This window comes from Populus euphratica, unplaced genomic scaffold, assembly GCF_000495115.2.
Source record: "Populus euphratica unplaced genomic scaffold, PopEup_1.0 scaffold341.1, whole genome shotgun sequence".
Classification (NCBI taxonomy): domain Eukaryota; kingdom Viridiplantae; phylum Streptophyta; class Magnoliopsida; order Malpighiales; family Salicaceae; genus Populus; species Populus euphratica.
In genome coordinates, this window is record NW_011500093.1 from 149,975 (window position 1) to 170,745 (window position 20,771).

Here is a 20,771-nt window from a genome sequence, read left to right on the forward strand (position 1 = left end):
GTTGGGGGAGTGTGATCCACGCGGTAATTAATACGCTTGAGAAACGTCAGGGAACACGTGGACGAATGAGCTAGTTAAGCTGGATGGCTGGCTATTTAACGGTGGTCGTTGTTGGGGTCCACAAGTGTAAATCGGACCAGGACTTAGGAGTTGAGGCAGCTCCTAAGTTTCGGTAAGTTTTATTTGTCTGTTTCCAGGCTGTCAAAGCTTTCTTGTGCTCTTCTTCTTGTTGTTAGCTTCATAGATCAGAAACCAGCCAGGCCGGTCGGGTTGAACTGAGATCTATGTGACCAGGCTTTGACCGGATTTCAAATAAACAAAAGCCAGGTTTGTAATTAAGTTGGGTGTGGTCAATTCAAAAACTTAGTGATCTGGTGAGATTTAATTTATTTTTTTATTTTTTTAATAACCTTAAAAAAAATATAAAATTAATTTATAAATATTTAATCTCATTTTTTTTTATAATTCATATATACATTAATTGTTTTTTAAATTTTTTAAAATACGATAACTATACTACACTTCATATTTTTTTAATATTTTATATTTACATAAATTATTTTTTTGTTTTTTAATATAAAATAAATACACTGGATTCTAAGACATTGTTTAAAAATATTTCTTTGTGGGATAATATAATCTCACATATTTTTTGTTTAATTTTTTTAGATTAATTCAAATTAATTCATGTAATCCAGTACTGATCTCTTAATCCGGGACTTGATCTTTTAATCAGGTTAATTCCTAGATCAAGATTGGTAAATATAATTCGCTATAGTATCCATATATTATAGGATATCTCCTATGATAAAAACTGCTTTATCCAGTTAAATTGTCAATATAATATTTTAAATAATATAATTTAAAATTTTCTCTAATGACACTCCGATAAAAAAAAAATGACAGTTTAAAAAACCATTTGTATATTATATAGAATAAAAAAGAAAAAGAAAAGGTTAAAAAAGGAAAAAACATTTAAAACTTTCCCTTCATTTATAACTTTCCTTAAAAAAAAATTATAGGAATGGCATTTTATTTTTACAAAAAAAAAAAAATTATTTAGCATCTCATATACTATAGATCCAAAATTAATAAATAATTTATTTATTTTTAATGGTTATTTTCTTTAACCATCCATATATTTCTCCTATTGAAGAAGCTACTAGTAAAGTCAAGAGTGGTCGGTCTCTCGGTTTTTAAACAGTTCTTTTTTTAAAAAAAAGCTTTTATGGGTTTTGACCGGTATGCTTAGAAAAGAAAATATTTTCATTAGTTTTATTTTTTTGTTGTTCAAAGATTAATACACCAAAAGGTTCTTGAAATTTGCTGTCATGATCATGATTTATTGATTTATAAGATGTATAAAAAAAAGTGAAGGATACTAGGGTAATTTTTAGGGTATTTTTGACTGGTTTTTTTATTTAATTAGTACATTAAACATAAAATTTTGACAAAATAACACTCTTAATATTTTTTTTAATAAAATAACACAATTTTAGCTTATTATCCTTCTAAAATACAATATTTAGTAAATATTGCTACGGACCATGCCATGCTTAAATATTATGCTTTATAAATGTAACAACTTAAAAAGTCACACTTTTAAAGTGCAACTTCGATTAAAATTTAAATTTTTTTTAGATAGAAAAACACACAGACTAGATACCCTCTTTCTCTAAAAACTGATTCATTCCCTCATAATTTCTCTAAAAAAACCCATCAAATACTTTTATTTTGCCTTTAAAACAATTAAAAATCGAACTCATCCTCGTCTTTGAGCATCCTTGAACATGTTTTGGGTTCAAAATCGATCATTTTCTTTATTGCACCTACCTCTTCAACTCCTTTTCTAGTCCTACAAATAAAAACATACTGCATTATTATGAATTTAAGTTTGCTTCGGTTGAAATGAGATTATTGTTCAGGTTGGATTTAGAGTTTGATGAATTAATATTAAATTAGTTAAAGAATACCTTCAATTAAGATTGATTTGATATAGTTAACATGAAAATAAATTGAGTTGATTATGAATATATCATTTCAATTAATTATGTGTTGTGTTTAATTGACGTTAAGTTTTTGAATTAAAGATTTTGTATGCATTGTTTTAATATGCTAACAATGTAATTAATTATACTTGAAGAGTTCATATAAGAAAGCATGAATATAGTAGAATTATGATGAATTACTCATTCCATTAAATTGTTGATGAGTTTAATATTTTTTTGAATTATATTAATTTGCTATGAATTTGGGTTTGGTTTAATGCAATTGAATATTAAAAAATCAATTGGATTTTGTATAGTGAATTGTATTTATTTTTTTGGTAAATTTGTTCTAACTTTAAATTTTGGAAATTTTATATGAATTTTTTCATTTAGTGTTGGGGTAATGCAATTTAGTTACAATTACGTCAAATTGACCAGAATTAAATTTATTTTTATTTTTTAACCTAATATCTTATAACATATTTATGTTATGTCATTATAATGACACTATTATTCATGACATGAATACTGGTATCGCATATAATGGTGACATCAATTTGTTAATAAATTGTAATTTAGACATGTCATATGCAAAAATAAAAATAAAAATCATTTGTTATGGATTTAGGTGGAATTATAATGATATTAATATTGAAATAATTTAGAGATGTCAGATTTGAGACCATCAATATTATCTTATTTCAATTTTGCGTGATGACAATTTTAAAATAATAATTAATTTTTTTAATTTAAAATATAATAATAATATTATATATAAATAGTCGATCAAAATTGATGCATGTCTCAACTTTTTCCTATTCTTCAAATTCAATTAATAATAATAAAAACAATTTATTATCAAATAATTTACTACATGTAAGACAGACCTTGATGGAGGCATGTTGCTGGAGGGGCACATCCTCGAGTGTGAAAGTTGGATTTCTCACTCTATTAGAATACTTTAATTTTTATTAATTGTATGAACTTCTGTTAATTGGTTTATGTAAATCCATGTTGATGATCCAAATTTTTGTTAGGTATAGGTGGTGACTAGATTTCGCAAGAATAGAGGAGGCTAGTGGCTAAGATTTCATGTTTAGCAAAGACAATTTTATTATGCTAACATAACAAGAGTTTTTTAGTTATTAATTAAAACAAAATAAATATTTTATAAATAATGTTAATTTTCTTTTGGAAGTAAAGTAATATATAACTTGTAAATTATAAGATATAAAATGTAATTTTTCAAATCACAAAAACAAAGCAAAAATATTTAAAGCTCTCAATTAAAAAAAATCATAATATTCAAGAAGGCATATACATACATAACGCTGACACAACTAATCCTGTCCACGGCTTAAATAAACTTGAAGAATTTGAGACTAAAAAATATGCAAGCAGCGAGGCTAAGCTGGCGCCAAATGACCACAATAATTAGGAAAAAGATTAAAAAAAAATTAAAATCAAAAGAAATGATCATGACCATATTTAAAAAAGTAACAAATCATAATTATAAATTCAATGATATAATTAAAAATAAATCAAAATTTAATTGAACAAGCAAAGAAAAATTAAAAAAAAAAAAACAATGATCAAAGTTGAAATATCATAGAATAAAAGAACAACTCTGATATTTTAAATAGCTAGAACGAATCTCGAGAGGAGTTAAAAAAAAGAGTTCATCGGCAACACATTATCTCCCCATGTGGAAGGGGACACCTTGACGCTTACAATGTCATCGTGGAAGCATAGTTATCAAACTAGCCCGGGGATTGACTCGGCTAAAGGACTGGGTCTCGGGTTTCATGAGTCAACCTGAAAAAAATTTAAAAAATATATTTGAAATTTAAATATTTCATATGAAAAACATTAAAAAAAAAATAAATTCATATGAATATAGGCTATACATGTTGTAAATAATGAAGTTTAAAAGAATATTTTAAAAAATTTTTATACCACATTGAAAAGATATTATGTTATGCTTTTACCACATTGAAAAGATACTATGTTATACTTTTAAGTTGAAATATTTAAACTAAAAATTTGTTTTATCTCATGTTGAAAAAATATAACTTTTTTCTTGTGAATATAGAATATATATATAAAATGACTTCAAATCCCACATTGAAAAGATATTATGTTATCATTTTAAGTTAAAGTATTTAAACCAAAAATTTTTTTATTTCATATTAAGAAAACATAACTTTTTTTTGTGTGAATAAAAAATATATATATGAAATGACTTTAAATCTCACAATGACTTTAAATCCCACATTGAAAAAATAATATTTTTTTTGGAACATGGAAGTATATATACTAATGGGTTTCAAATTCCCTATTGAAAAAACATAATTTTTTTCTCATGAACATAAAATATATATACTAAAGGACTTCAAATCCCATATTAAAAAGATATTATGCCATCCTTTTAAGTTAAAATATTTAAACCAAAAAGGTTTTTATTCCATATTAAAAAAATATAATTTTTTTCTTGTGAACATAGAGTATATATACGAAAGGACTTTAAATTCTATATTGAAAAAATAATTTTTTTATTGGAAACATAGAATATATACACTAAAAGGTTTAAAATCCTACATTGAAAAAATATAATTTTTTCTTGAAAACATAGAGTATATATATTAAAGAGTTTCAAATCTCATTTAAAAAAAAAATACTTTTCTAATATTTATATAGTGAGCTTTAAAAAGTGTTAATAACTAACTAAGAAAATATATAAAAAGAGAGGTATAGGAGAAAAATCATATTTGAAAAGAAAAAAAATATTGGGTCTCGCTCAAATTTGCCCGAGTCACTCAGGTCATGGGTTGACTCTCCGGGTCAATCTGGTTTGGCCGGGTTGTTGCATCAGCCAATTTTTTGATAAAATCGGATCAGTTTAACCATCAAATTAACTCACCAAACTAATTTGAATTTAATAACTGTGTGGAATTTGTTGTTTAGACATCGCAACACACTTTTTTCATATATATATCAACTTTAGTTTTTAAATTATGCAACACACTTTTTTCATATATATATATATCAACTTTAGTTTTTAAATTATATTTTTTATATATTAAAATATAAAATTGTTTTCCAATCAATTTGGTAATAATTAAAAGAAAAGGGATAAAAATATAATCCTCATACAAGTTAATTAAGTTTTGTTTTTAAGAGTAATTTAATTATTTTATTGTATTTTTAAAATACAAAAAAATTAACTATTCCAAATTAATCTAATAATTATTAAATGATATTATGAAAAAACCTATGTTACTCCCTAATAGAAAGTTCATTGATTTGTTTTGGGAAGAGTTAATTGGTAATTAAACTGTGTCTATAAACAATGAAGTATCTAACAGTGAACTGCGTTTTTCTTTCTATTAGAGGATATTTAGAAATGAGGTTATTTAAAAATATAATAATGATTGTTTTTTAAAATATTTTTTATTTTAAAATTAATTAAAATAATATTTTTATTTTTTTAAAATTATTTTTAATATTAACATATGACATAAAAACATTAAAAATATATTTATTTAAAATAAATAATTTGCCAAGCTAACTTTCAAACGCAGCTGGATTCGCCCCGTGACTTGGCTTAACCCATAACTAAGGTTCGAAACTCCAAAAGACAAAATAATTCGGAAATCGCCCAAAAACTCCATTACACGAGTCACCTTTAGCAGAAAAAGGCGAATTCAAGACTGAACAATCACTTTATTTTTGTAGGGTGTTAAAGAAGACTGCTATGTATTCACGTCAAATAAATTTTAACTACGATGATACAGTGGAAACTAATAACAAATATCTATGCCAAGCAGAAGGACCACGATGCAAAACAGCTTCTCGAGCTAAATTTTCATAAGGTACATTTGGGGCCAAATTCACATGCTTCAGCAGTGGGGCACTACAGGGGCTTTGCTCCCCCGTTTTCTTGCACACTATTGACTGGAGTTGTGTTGCCACTTCTCTTGCTGGATTGTCCGGTGATTGTCCTGCCCATGAACCTTCCTGCTTTGCTCAGGCCACTACCAACAGCTCCTAAGCCAGTTCCCACAAATCCAACTCCAGCACCAACACCACCTCCCACAAGCCCAACTCCTGATCCCACCAGTGATGCTGCCCCATCAAGCGCATCCATTGTGCTCCCAATAACTCCAGCTTCTTTTAGTTTCTTTCGTTGCTCTATGATCTTCTTCTCTTCTTCTAGAGCAGCCAACGACTCTTCCTTGTTAAATTCATGGTAAAAAACCTGCAAATCCAACCCCAAATATAAACATATCCAGTAACTACAGCGCATTAAATAAATGAGAAGTACAAAACCCTAAAAGAAGAAAACAGAGTGAAACAATGGACAAAATACTGGTCCTCGAAACTAGAAAAAGCATCAGTCTGAACTCCAGCTCCTTCCAAGTTTCGGCAGTAGAATGGATATAAATAGGATTCAATTATCACCAAAAGTTATACAAGCTGAAGCAAAAGTCAAAGATGAGAAAATAAACAACCATGCAGCATTGTGTTACCTTAATTGTAATAGTTCCTCTATCCCTCTTATCCTTAACCTTCAATGTATCAAAGGATGACAACAGTCCAAACTCCAGCTCCTTCCAAGTTTCGGCTTCCAGCTCATTTAAAGCTAATTTTGCTCTTCCTAATCTCTTGTCTTGCCCAATGTCCTTATCAAAGACCTGTTAAAAGAGAGTTTCATAAAATTATTTTCAAAAAGGATAATATACAATATTCTATCAGAAGGGATCAACTACATCAAAACCACATGGATAAGTTCTCATAGAATCACATGGGGAGGGAGGAGATCTCTATAAGCATTGACAAATTTAACTGCTTGTTGAACAAAGATAACGGCAAGCACTTGGTGGAATAGCATCACAGAAATCATACAATATCAGCACATGAGAAATGCAAGCTTGCATTGATAGAGAACAAAAAATGGAGACAGCATGCATCTGACAAAATGCAATTGAGAAAACTACGTAGTCACTTGTAAATGCAATTACAGTACAATGGTAAATGTTCTCACACCTCAGACAATTATGCGGCTTAATCTCCCTCCCTTCTAAACAGAAAAGAAAGCAGACATCACAGTATAGGTTTTCAAAATCTAGAAAACTTATTCAGTGCATATTTCTAGCATAACATGCATGTATTCATCTCATTACGTCAACAAAACAGAATATAGAGCCGGAGCTCCATAAGAAACCACGCAAGTGTTGTATTATGAAAAAGGTAAAATAGAATAATAAGAGCAAAACGATGAGGATATGAGAGATTTAAACCTCAAGAATAAGTGATTGCGTCTCCTTGTCTTCAGCAATCAAATCAAATGTTTGATTCCAAACAGGATTCAGGTTATTATCAATGACTTGTGTTTTAACCTTGAACATTGGCCGAACATATACAACTGCATAAGGATCAGATTTTCCAATCATTTCCATGTTCTTCAAGTCATTTGCCTTCACTACGGTCACTGTAAGCTTTCCTTGAGGTCTAAGCTCTAATTCACTGCATAAGATCCCCCATTAAAAAAAAAAACCTTTTTCAATAAACTGAAATTAGAGTACAAAAAGAAATATCTGAACTAATAATGGTGGTTAGAATTTAAGTGGATTTAACTTTCCAAATGTTAAAGCAAATGGAACCTTAGAGCAAGAAGAAGCCACATCTCCAAACTCAGTTACAGCCTGCTGTTACCAGCATCATATAAGAATAAGGCTGAAATGGCCATTTAGATTGCAGCCATTGTATAAAGAACTTTATGGCTGGTATATGGCAATTAATTTATAACTTGCTACTCCAGGCAGGTTGCAATGCCTTGTTTTTATCCTTCAAACAGAAAGCTACTTCTTTTGCTTCTTCACTATCCCATTTCAGGAAGATAGGTCTCATTCATCCACATTATGCTTCTAATGTTTAGACCCAGGTGTTTAAATGAAGATTGAAGGCAAATATATCAACTATTTAAAATTTGATTTCATGGAAACTTATAATCACAAGATTATATTGTCTTTCATAAAGTACAGTTCTATGGTCTCAAACAGTTTGAAAGGTATTATAGATGTAAAGTTGAGTTTGTCATTTTTTTTTCAAAAAAACTTTAGAAATAATTCTTAGTGACATTCTAGAGTTGATATTTTGAAATATGTTACACAGATCATCTTACCACTAATGCTTGTATGATGCACGAGTTATGTAATCTTGAAGATAAGATGTTAAATTCCTGAAAAACTTGGCATGGATTCACATATATCAACTTTTTGACATTAACTTTTGTAGATTGTTTGTGGAAATTATAATCATAAGATTATTTGTTTTTCATCAATTACAGTTCTATGATATCAAACTGTTCAATAGTATACATATAAAGTTGATTTGTCATTTTTCTAAAAAATAAAAAATTCAGAACTAATTCTTAGTGATGTTTTAGGGGTTATATTTTCAAATATGTTAAATAGAGCATCTAACCACTAATGCTTGTATGACGCATGAGTTATGTAATCTTGAAGATAATTTGTTAAATTTCTTAAAAACTGTGTTAATTCAAAAACATTTCAAGCATTGGTAGCAATTCATGACCACAATGACCATTACAGTTAATCTAGTGCCAGAAACTCCCTGATTATCAACACAATTGTAATCATGTACACAATTGCAATTCATGACACGAATACATTTAAGAACAGCCAAAATGCATTAAGAATACTGTGACTGTAATTTTAAGCAGCAAACATACATTCATTTCATACACATTTAAATACTCCAAACAGCTAAAATCCATTAAGAATACCGTAACAGCTCTCAGGGAACTGAAAACAAGAAAAGGCAAATAATTTGCTATTTACCTTGTGTCAACAGGGATACCACCAATGGGAACAACAATCCTGTGGGGCCACTGAAGCATATCCGTAACAATCGAATTCACAGTGTCCTACCAAATGTAATAAGAGCAGAGTAGTGAGTACGGATACCAAACCAACAACTAAACATAAGAAAACAAGTTTTCATAAGAGGAAAAAAGGAACTTGCATCAATCATATCTGAGACTCCAGGAAGTGCTGTTAAGCTTCCACCAACAGCCTTGAGAATGTATTCAATCTTTGGCTTTGGCTGATTGATGATACAAGAATTAGTCATTTCCAAAACAATTATAACTGGAATATTATCAACAATTACTCAGTGCATATAATCATGCAATTAATTTGCCATCTCCCTCTAGCTCAAAGTAATAACTGATGATGATCACTAAAGCCAAATAGAGCATGTTATAGAAGTTAAATAAAATAATGGAACAGCCTTTTCTCTCGAGTTCAACTATGACCCCCATCCAACTGCAATGCCAAATGAATTCTTGAAAATAATATCAGAATAGGGTATCATTATAAAGTTAAATACAATAACCACTCAAAGAACTTTAAATCTGGATGAGCTTAATCATTCATTAAATAGGATTTCATCACAACTTGGTAGTGTTCTGTTGTTTGTGTAGCCTTCAGGCTGGAACATATTGAAAATCAGTCATATTGTCAAAAACCCATCACAGTCACTTATTTGAGTACCGACATAACACGCGCGCATCATTACAGAATAAGGTATCATGATGATTATGACCAGATTTTTTAAACACTTTTATAGTCGTACCTCAGAAAGTAGAGCAATCACAACAGCAGAAATACATGGAATCTCTTCAGCAAGTTGAAAGATAACACGGATAACAGTGTAAACTTCAAGATTTTTCAACTGTAATTTTGCACCACAAAAATAGTAAGGTAAATACTCCCTCGCACAAAAAGATCCAAATGGGTTAAAAAAAAGTAAGAATTTGGTTATCAGCCAAAGTCATTAATCCACCGACTTGAATGGGTATCGAAGCAACAAGTGCAGCTTCAACGCCTAGAATGATGCTTGGATCGCCACACCACCGCAAATCAATATCCATGGTAACTTGGCCTTGCTTGAGACTCTGGACACGAATTCCTGCATTGGTCAAGTGATAAGGAAGGAAGCCGTGAATGTACTTATGAAAGGAGTAAAGAAGTGCATTTCACAGTGACAAGAAATGTACTTAATAGGTAAAATATCCCTCGTAAATGTGCACAGGCCATGTGTTTATTTCTAAAATGCCAGAAAGACTTTCAGAACTCAGAAGACCTATTCAAAAGTACAGGTCCTGGCATTAAATTATAATTGAATGCTATCAACCTCGATGACATAAGAATACTGCATCAGAAACAAGTAGTGGCAACATATACAACTACATAGCAGAAATGAGCATTTATTGATTCATACCTTCAATCTTAGGCGGCACAGTACCAAGAGAAAATTTATTAAACTTTAGAGAAGTAATCCCTGGGGGTCGATAGTCTTCCAATAGTGGTTCAACAGATTCTTTAACCACCACTGTAGCTGCCTGCAAACACATTCGGCTGAGAATCTCAAGTTTAATATGACAGGTAAAAAGCTTGTTTTTAGGGCCCATTAAAGTTTTACAGAACCTCGATCTTCATTACCCCCCTTACAACTGATTCTAGCCTGCAATTATGATCCTTTTCCATTTTTTAAAAAAGGAAGAGGAGGAGGAAAAAGAACTACAGAAACACATCAAAAGATAGCCCAGTTTTTTGCCTAACATGTACAGCATTTGCCAATATACATGATAAAAGCATACTCGCAAGAAACCAAAGGGTACTAGATTTTGCTCAGTTACATCTAATGATAGAACGGGAAAAAAAAAACTTACTTCTGCAACCAAAGGCCATAATTTGCCCAATTGCTTGTTTAGCCATTTCACCTGCAGGATGTAACCAAAGTACAACATTATAAATTCAATCAGAAACAAGATGGAGAAAACTTATAGGGCAAACCGCGTCGCAATACACCATACAACAAGGAGGCGTTACACGATATTATGTCTTTTGGCATCACAAGAATATATTACCAGTTCCAAAATAATAATAACAATAATAATAATAATGCAACAAGGAACACGAGCTCGCTTAAAACACAATTGTTTTTCTTAAAAAAAAAAAAGAACACTAGAGGAGCTAATTAGAGAAAATTACCAACCTGTTCAAAAGCAGGAAAAGAAATCCAATCAGGAAAATTATCACCACATATTTTCTTCAAATCATCTCTATTGAGTGACCCGAGGAGTTTTATATCCACTGCCTGCAGACAGAAATTCGAGTGCGCACATCTCACTTTCCAAATTGAAAGCAATTCACAGTAAAAGAAAACGACATGTATCACAATCATCAAAGTGAACGAACCTTAGCAACTCGTTTGGTGCTTCGGTACTGCATCATGTGTTTCCATCCAGCCATCAACCCGATCCCGAACACGATCCCCAAAAATAACCCCGAAATCAGCCCCATTTTCCCCGATTCCAAAACGCAACTAAACCTAGTCCACGAAAGAAAAAAAGAATCAGAAAGACGAATCAAACAGCCATGAATTGTTATATTGTCGAGAGAGTCAAGGAATTGAAATAAGGATTTTAGGGATCAGGGAAAATGGAAGTGGAAGCAGTTATTATTACTTTACACTAAGACGGTGATGATGTTGTGATATCCGAGAATTTGTCTCTCCCCTGAAAGTAACGGTTCCTTTCTTTCTTTTTTGCGTGTGGCGTTGTGAGCATTTAACCACAAGAAAAGAAATGATAAAATATATATAAAGTAATAACGGGAACAGCAAGGAGGGAGGGGAGAGGGTCGGTAGGCCAGAGGGAGGAGGGAGACATGGCATTGATTATTTTTATTGATAACTACTATATTCAGTTTCTTGTTTGAACTGGCACTCGTTCTCCCTCCCCCATCTGTCCGTTCATTTGGGACTTTTTGAAAATATCTTTTCAGATGGGGATTTTGTAGTCACGCCGTTGTGTTTTTTTATTTTCATTTAGTTTTTGTTTCTGCTAATTCGATTACTTGATTATTGTTACGCTAGTACTTTTGCTCGCCACTCCGGTTTAAATTTTTTTTTTATTGTTAACATAAATAAATTAAAATAATTTAAAAAAAAATATAGTCAATTAGTATGCTCAATTACTATTGTTAATTAGAATTACAGCTAAACTCATTTAAGAGTTTATAAATAATCTCATTTACGAGCTTGTAAGAACGTGAGAAGATGAGAACTTGTCTAAGATTTTATAAAATAAATTAATTTAATATGTAATAAAAAAACTTATTAAGAAAGCTATATGTGTGTATTGTACGAAGGAATTAAGGAAATATAAATTTATTTTGCTTAAAAATCTAGGAAAGATATTATATTTATAAGATTTTTTTATGCTATTACAGTTGTGTGAAACTTGCATGACTATATTAAAGTTTAAATCTGACTTATTTGCAAGTTTATTATACTATATTAATTATGAATGTGATTATGAATGGGATATAATTATAATTGCGTGCAGAGAAACTTGAAGTTTTTCAGTATAAAGAAGATTTTGTTGAAACTTCAATAAAAAATTCATTACTTTTATTCTTACATATTAAATTATAAATTAATTTTAAATATTTATAAAATCATCAGGCGTTACAATATGCATATTCCAAACGAAACAAGCTTGAAACTACTAAATTTTATACAAGCTGAGCTTGAGCCTCATGTTTAAGGCTTGTTTGTGACATGAGTGAGCCCAAGCCTTGCTAAAATTAGATAATTTGAGCTCAAACGCACACAAACTTGGCTCAAGTCAGCTTAGTTGAAGCCTAGATGCAACATCCAAACTAGAAAACTCATGAAAAAATTACAGTAGAATCAGTTCTCAGAAGAAACAGTAGAAGAGCATATAGTTTGTTTTTTTTAAAAAAATATTTTAACAAATTTAAATTGTTTTTTTATATTTTTAAATTATTTTTATATGATAAATAATAATTTTATATATATTTATAAACAAAAAATATTTTAAAAAATAACCACTAATATAATATTAAACGAGTTTAAAGAATGGCATGTTTAAATGTGTTGTTGAAATTATTTTTTAAAATGTTTTTTGAAAATATTTTGTTAATTGGAGTTCTATTAAAATAATAATATTTTTATTTTTTAAAAATTATTTTTAATATTAAAATATTAAAACAATAAAAAACACTGAAAATTATATATAAAAAACACTGAAAATTATTTATATATATATATATATATAACTTTAAATTTTGACCAAACAATGTCACAATCAAACTGCTACTTCCTTTCAGTCGAGCCGTTCCGCCCCTTGGTGCAGGAGCTTTTCAGCCCTCTGTCCTATAGTGGAATGAATGAATTCTTTTACGTGATTGACAGACTCGGATTTGTAGGGAGAGAAAGGTTACTCATTTTCTTTCTATACATAACCACAAAAAAAAAAAAAAAGATTCTTCAAGGTCCTATAAGTGCATCATCATCAATGCCGCCAAAGCCCCATTCTGCAGAGAAAAATATGTGAAGTACTCCTGATAGGAGTGCGAACAATATAAAGCTGAAAAGCTAGCTACCTGACTGTAGTAGTAGTAGCTGTAGTCTCGTTACTTTCCCTTCTTCTTGTACTCTTAAGGATTTCTCATTCTTTCCATACATTACCGCCATTGTATCTGTCTAACCAGTCTAAACTGTCCTCCCTTCTTTCTCTTTCTGTCTACGCGGTCAAGCAAGTTTCCGTACAGAGAAGAAGGCGAGCCTGTAGCACAGAAGGGGAAAGAAATGCGAATTCTTAGTTTTAAAAGAGACCAAGACGGAATGAAATCGATTGACTTGAAACAGTGTAACTACCGCCTTGCTACAAGGAAGTTCCATGTTCAGCACTATAAGGCAGTTCCGCCGGAGAATCACGCTTAGCTAGCAAGGAAAATAAAACCCGAATCCTGCTCGCTCGAGGCAGGGCAGGATGTTATTGATCTGACGTCCAAGTTGTCCGTATCCACGGAGGAATGGCACCCGACATTGTATCAATACGATCTCGAAATGCCACCACAAATACAATTTATCCTCTCCCATCAAAGAGCTACGACATAGTCCTGCTTTTGTGTTTGACATTGCTGTGCTTCCCCCATTTGGAATTTCTTATCGTGGTAATTACTTTTTAGCCAGAATTGATAAAGCACCGGGTTATCTTTAAAAATAGAATATTATGACTTGAGCTCCTCGTTATAATTATATAAAAAGAAAAACTAATTTTTAAGGTTACAGCAATGTGATCTATCTAACAAATTACTGTTGACGGCGATAATGCTTTTAACCATTTTTTATGCCCCTTTTCAAGTCTTAATAACACAAAGATTAAGGAAAGAAAGACAAGACAAGACAAGACAAGACGGAGAGGAGAAATTGAAGAGAAGATGGAGAGGAGAAATTGGCAATCACCGTATACTCATCGTCGGCATGTGCCATCCTAGGAAGGAGAATTGGCCGAGATGATTCATGTGCCATTAAAAACACCTTGAATTCTTTATTTTTTTTATTTGATTTTTAAATTTTTATAATTTTATATTTATTCCCCTGACCAAGTTAAGGCCCTACCAAGAAAATAAATAAAAAAAAGAAAGGAAATTGAAAAGGATTGATGGCCAATTCAAGTTAGTACATTGTGGTTGTGCAACTATATAAGCCATAAATTTAACAGATAACTCAGGTGAATCATGAGTTATTTGAGTGAATCATGATTTATTCAGTATGATATTATTTTTTATTTAACAATTTACTATTTTGTATATAAGTCGGTCAAGTGAGACAAAAATCAAAATAACAATGAATTAAAAAAAATTATAGAGCCATATTAGGTTTTGAATGGAATGACCAAGCTATATATAGATTTACTTGGTCCAATAAGTCATGCTAACCACCTTCAACATGGCTGAAGTTGAAATCCGAGCCATGCAATGGACCATAACACGAAGCAAGATTAGATAAATAAAAAGCAAATGAACTATCTAATAATTTATTTTGTTTTGATTTAATTTTTTTCAAATAAAATGTTGATACATAATTAAATAAAGATGATAAGTAGCATGAGATGTAATGAAATCATTTTTTTAATCCACACCCATCATTTGGAATCCCGGTTCAATATTTGTCCATCATTAACAATTATTTTTAGTGTTTATAAATGTATTTGATGATCAATTAATTTTACTGAACTCACTGATCAAGCTTTCAATATACATTTGATATTTTTCATCCATCATATATATATAAACCCACCTGCACTAACATGCTTTTTTTTACGCTTGAATATAGTTGTTCCAACCCGCAACGTAGTATGTAGATATAACTGTTTCCAAGATATAGAAAAAAATTTCACGTGACATAATATAATTTGAAATAAAAAAATAAAATTTCAGTTCAGGTAATGGTGATAACAAATATAAAAAATTTATCAAAAGCTCAATGATTGCTTAAAATTAAAGGTTGATAAAATAAAGCAACATTGCTTTAAAGGAGTAAGTGTGTTTTTTATGATTTATTATTAAATTTTTAAATTAAAAATATATTAAAATAATATTTTTTTACAAAAAAAAATTCGAACCACTAAAACAACACTCCTTAAGTTATCATGTAGGACCAAATGCATGTTTGAGATTTACACTAGTTATTTAACCCACGCTTCACCTTGTATCATATAAGTTTTTCAGTAAAAATATAAATATTTATGATTTTTCAATGTGTTTTTGGATATAAATGTTTTTAGTCATAAATCAAAATGCTTATATTTGCATCTAATAAATTAAATTGATATTTGATCAATAGATAATTAAGATTAATATATTTGATCTCATAACAATAGTCATGTACTTAGTCGTGTTTAATTTAAAACAAGTCAAATATTAAAGAATAAAATTAGAAATCAATCAATTAAAAAATTTTCCATTGCAAATTCAATAAAGAATGACAGATAAAAACAATTGAGATAATCCAGGTTATTTCAAAATTAGTAAAAATTTATATACAAAGAAAATAAAGAAAAATAACAAAGCTTAATCTTTGATTGAATAAATGATAGAGTTTGAAATTGAAAAGGCATGAACTTAGAAAAAGAAAAAAAAAAAAACAACTTGGACGAACCTTCTAAACTTGTGTTAATTTCTAAAACTTGCAACTTGTAAAATATTAGATCCGGGCTCAATTAAAAAGCTCAAATACAAACAAATTTAACATCGAGGGATGAAACAAAAAAAGAGATCAATTTAAAAAAAATTACCAAGATAAGAAAAAATAACAATCAAAAGAATGAAGTATCAAATTTGATATAAAAAAGCCCTAAGGAAAATGAAATTACATATATATAAAATTAATTTTAAAAATTATTTCAAATAAAAAAAATAGGGATCAAATTTGAAAGATGAAAAAAATAGGAGGTGAGATTGAAAAAAATTGAATTGTATAAATTATTTAAAATAAAATAAATAATAATTAAAAGATCATGAATTAAATCCAAATGGATAACAAATTGAAATGTTGCTTTGAAATTTTAAATGGATAAATATAAAAATTAAAAAAAATAAAAATAAAAATTATAACATCAAACCTGATAATCGTAGGCCATACACACCATTTATTATGAAAATAATGATGAGATAATTCAAACACCAGCAAAAAAAGCTGTGTTTGGTCTGTGTGTGGCCATCAAATATTCGTATTTACTGATGCATGTAATTCATATGCGTGTAAATTTGTTTTAATAATATCTATACATATTAAATTACAGAGTTGCTATTGAATCAACCTAACAATAACAAAAAAAAAAAGATTATAAATGCATAAACAAATAGAAAAATCTACTTTTATGTGCATGCAAGTTATTTTACTGTTATTTAAAAATGAAAAAGACGAAGAAGTCCATGCATGTTTGCTCTAAAGAAATTTGAATTGAGGTGTAGAATCATCGTTTTACTATGCATTATAAAAGCCAAAAAAACATGATTACCTCCTTTAAATTTGGCAATGATAGTTGTGAAGATACTGTAATTACCCTCCAATATCAAGTCTTTTGGTTTTGTTTTTTAATGGCAAAATGAGTACTTCTCTCCAAAGTTATGAAAAAACTACCAATTTCCTCTAATTTTCCACTTCGGTCCCTATATTTTAATCTCACCCTCTCATGAAAAATTAAAATAAATTGATCTATAAGGGCTAAATAGTAGAAAAGAAATTATGAACATGAATCCATAACATTGCAACCATTCAGCGTGAATCCTCTGCACCTTTTGATGTTTTACCTAATTTTGGTTTCTTTAAATGAAAAACTCAATAATAGTGCAGTTAAAAACTAGATAAGCTGGGTTAAAATTTTTCTAGTATAAAAAAATATTATATTTTGGTGATAATAACTTGAGTTATTTTAGATTAACTTAAATAATATCTAACTTGATATATGAAATTGATATAAATTCACATAAAAAAAAATCATAAAATTTAAGATCTAATAGCATAATGTCAAATAATAAAAAAATTAATTTTTTTAAAAATAGCCTTAAAGAAAAAAACTTGAGTCAACAGAGGTTAATTTGACCCACCAACCATATGCGATATGAAATCAGAATAAAAAAAAAGACTCTAAAAAAAAAACCTAGCAAAAAAAACCGAAGTTCTATAAAAAACCTTCAGCTAATTTTAGTTAACTTGACAAACTTGCACTTGGAATAACCTTATAGAGAAAAAAAAAAAAAAAACAACAAGGCTCAAAGCCAATAATCTAATGCCAAATAATGAAAGTACAAAAAAAATTATTTTTTAAAAATTATTTTTTTAAAAAAATTAAATCAGTCCGAGTTAACTCAACTAATCAGTCATTTATAATATGAGACTAAAATAAAAATAATTAGAATTTAAAAGGAAGAACCTACCAAAGAATACCGAAGCTACATAAAAAAATGCTAACAAAAAAATAAATTAAAAATAAGAAAATAATAAAAAAACAATGACTCAAATTAGATTAAAAAACTAAATAAAATAAGGAATTTAGGGATGGAATTTTTAAAAAAAGATAAATAAAAAAGAATAAGAAAATAATAATAAAAAAGGACCAAAATGGGATAAAAAACAAATGCAATAGAATGATTATAAATGAAATTAAAAATCAATAAATCAAGAAAAAGATAAAATATAAAAAAATAATTAAAATAATAAGGATCAAATTAGATAAAAAATTAAATTAAATTAAATTCTCAGATGCAAAATTAAAAAAATATAAAATGAAAAAAATATAATAAATAAAACAAATTGTAATAAAAAATAATTATTAAAATTAATAAAAATATAATATAAAGGATATAATTATTTTTTTAGATGGGTTGACATTAATTTCTAGAATAAAAAAGAAAAGATGAAAAGAGAAAGGAAGGAAAAAAAAGGGCATTTGTAAAGCAAACTATAACTCCGCCAAACAAGGGCCACACCTGAAAAAAAAAAAAAGTAAAGTAATTTAATTATGCAAAGAAATGTGCTAACCAATTTATTCCCGACCAATCTTATAATACCAAATGGATCCTTTGAAAAAAGAAAAATCTATCCCCAACAGTTAGGCTTCTTTTGTTTTACGTGGAGAAGGTAAAAAGAAAATTCACAATACACGGTGAACTGTCGTGTATCTAATTACAGTACATCCAAACACCGTATCTAATTACGAAATAATCTGTCCTCCATTGAAGAATAAATTTATCCATGAAAAGCTCTTCCATACACTAACATCCAAACACCGGAAAATATCCCCGTCTGCCGACTCGCGTATCTAATTACGAAACAACACAAACAATTTAAGAAAACACCACCCCTATCCCACCGTTGACTGCCAGCAAAGCAAAAAAAACCGCACACGCAATCACGTGCACGCTTAACCCATTTTTAAACCCCTCATTTCCTAGCCCTCCGGCTGGAATAGTAATTGGCGGAGAAGCCGAGTCAGGACCGGGGGGCTCCCTGTAGGGAGGAGGAGGCGGCTGATTAAGACTGGGAGGCAATCCAAGGCCGCGATTGATGTTGATCTCAAAGGCCAATCCAAACTGGCATTGAATGCCATCATTAGCATCAGAGAAGAAATAATTCGGACCTTGAATAGTCAACGGTACTGGTATGGTCAACGCTTGATCGAACACCGTGTTGCCTCCGTTATAGACAAACGTATCGTTATCAGAGGAGTGGTCGATTGAGCAGTTTTTGAATGTTGTCAGATTGTAGGTCTGGATCACTGTCTGATTGGAGCTCGTTCTGAAAACTGACATGGAAAAGTAATTTAACAAACATCGACAATCGTTCACACATGCGTAATACAGATTTAAGACATTTGAAACTTACTAAGATAGTCGCCGAGATTGAAGGTTTGGGAGGCAGCCCAAGAGGAATAGTTAGTTACAGTGGTGTTGGTGGTGGAATTGAAGAACCAGCCGGCGTTGTCGCCAACGGTGTGGTTGATGTATCTAATGGGAGGAGCCTGGGACGTGGCGGCGGTGATCAGGACGGCAATGATGGCGAGATGCAGAATGGTGGCTAGTCTCATGGCTGTTCACTGCGGTTTGGTTTGTGTAGGGTTGCAAAGTATTAATAAAGGACGCGGTGTGCACTGCGTCAACAAAGTTTAAGGGCTGAGCGTGGAGTTTGGTAGAATGGAAGGATAGTAGTGAGATTCCTTGACGCGGGGCATGTGGGTGTGGGAGACAGAGAGGTAATTGTGAAATATTTCTGTATATTTAATTGCAAAATTGTGCCTGATGTCAAGATTCTGAAAAGAGGCAGTGTCAGAGAAAGAAGACTTTTCAAATGCTTAGTTTATTGATTATCCAATTTAACAGTTAAAAAAGAGGGTTGACGCATGATAGAATGATTTTTATGAATGGAAGAGGCAAAATTTGAGTTTTTGACCGTTCCAAGAGTTCCATGAAACTTCAGGTGAGATGTTTTGGGTGGAAGAGAGATGATTGTCGCGCACTAGCTATTTTTCCCGGTAAAATTAAATTCTCGTCGGCAGGTTATCAACGACAACGACAGTTAAGAACGTGAATGGTGGTGTCCTTTGCCGACCGTTAACACAAGGCAAGTCCTAAGGCCTAAGCTAAGCGAAGCAAAGCAAAGCAGGTATCGTCTTGGCCCACTTCTGTTTTTTGGTTTAATTTGGAAAATTCAGTCGGCCAACCCCCTCATGGTCCCTGCTCCCTAGGCCCGTCGCTCAATCCAACCATTTGTAATTGGTGATTTTCTTTCTTAACTTAAAATAAAAAAAAATTCAACTTTTATTATCAATGATCTATTTTTTAAGCTTAAAATAAAAAAGACCATGATGTGGATTTGGTGAAACCTGGCTTTCCCTTCCACTAGCTCAGGGGAGGAAGGACTCTGGAAAGAAGAAACCTGGAAAATTGAGTTACGGGCAGATAGCATTGATCCAATGATCCTTGTCTTGGTTATAGCTTCTCTCTCTTTCTATACATATATTATGAAACTAAAATACACTCTTCATCAATTCTCTATCGACATCATCTAATGCATACAGTTGACAACAGAGGAATTCAAATTTCCAAACTTGAAACGGGTTTATAAACTAAACAACAAGCTGAAAGATGCATAGAAATCTCATACACACATTACTCATGAATTTTTCAACTAATTAATTCCTAATGCAGATAGAGCAAGGGAAGTTCATATGCTTGTATGGTGGGGAGGATATCGAGTGGATCCGTAAATTCACTGCGACTGCAAAAGCAATTGCGAAAGATGCCAGAATATAGTTAGAAATGCTCTATGCAGGGAAGAGCAACCCCACGGAGAAAACCCTAAAGATTAAAGGTGGTA

General features: G+C 30.5%; 2 protein-coding genes across 3 annotated transcripts; both read right to left on the minus strand.

Annotated features, from left to right (window-relative positions):
- Positions 1-5,614: 5,614 nt before the first annotated feature.
- On the minus strand, positions 5,615-11,728 carry LOC105109177 (synaptotagmin-5-like). Of its 2 annotated transcripts, XM_011003792.1 has the most exons (13): positions 11,545-11,728; positions 11,276-11,408; positions 11,073-11,174; positions 10,747-10,797; positions 10,296-10,416; positions 9,862-9,983; positions 9,648-9,746; positions 9,036-9,116; positions 8,852-8,937; positions 7,289-7,514; positions 6,518-6,682; positions 5,872-6,246; positions 5,615-5,806 (listed from the first exon to the last, which is right to left on the minus strand). In XM_011003792.1, exons 2-12 carry the CDS (start codon positions 11,378-11,380, stop codon positions 5,902-5,904), a joined length of 1,503 nt encoding a protein of 500 aa, XP_011002094.1. In that variant the 5' UTR covers positions 11,381-11,408; positions 11,545-11,728; the 3' UTR covers positions 5,615-5,806; positions 5,872-5,901. The 2 variants fall into 2 exon arrangements, with proteins under 2 accessions (XP_011002094.1, XP_011002093.1); XM_011003791.1 differs by having other exon boundaries at positions 5,627-6,246; positions 11,545-11,727.
- A 6,886-nt stretch (positions 11,729-18,614) lies between these two features.
- On the minus strand, positions 18,615-19,692 carry LOC105109178 (cucumber peeling cupredoxin-like). Its single transcript, XM_011003793.1, has 2 exons — positions 19,281-19,692; positions 18,615-19,200 (listed from the first exon to the last, which is right to left on the minus strand). The coding sequence occupies exons 1-2, from the start codon at positions 19,480-19,482 to the stop codon at positions 18,743-18,745; spliced, it is 660 nt and encodes a 219-aa protein (XP_011002095.1). The 5' UTR covers positions 19,483-19,692; the 3' UTR covers positions 18,615-18,742.
- Between the last annotated feature and the right edge of the window lie 1,079 nt (positions 19,693-20,771).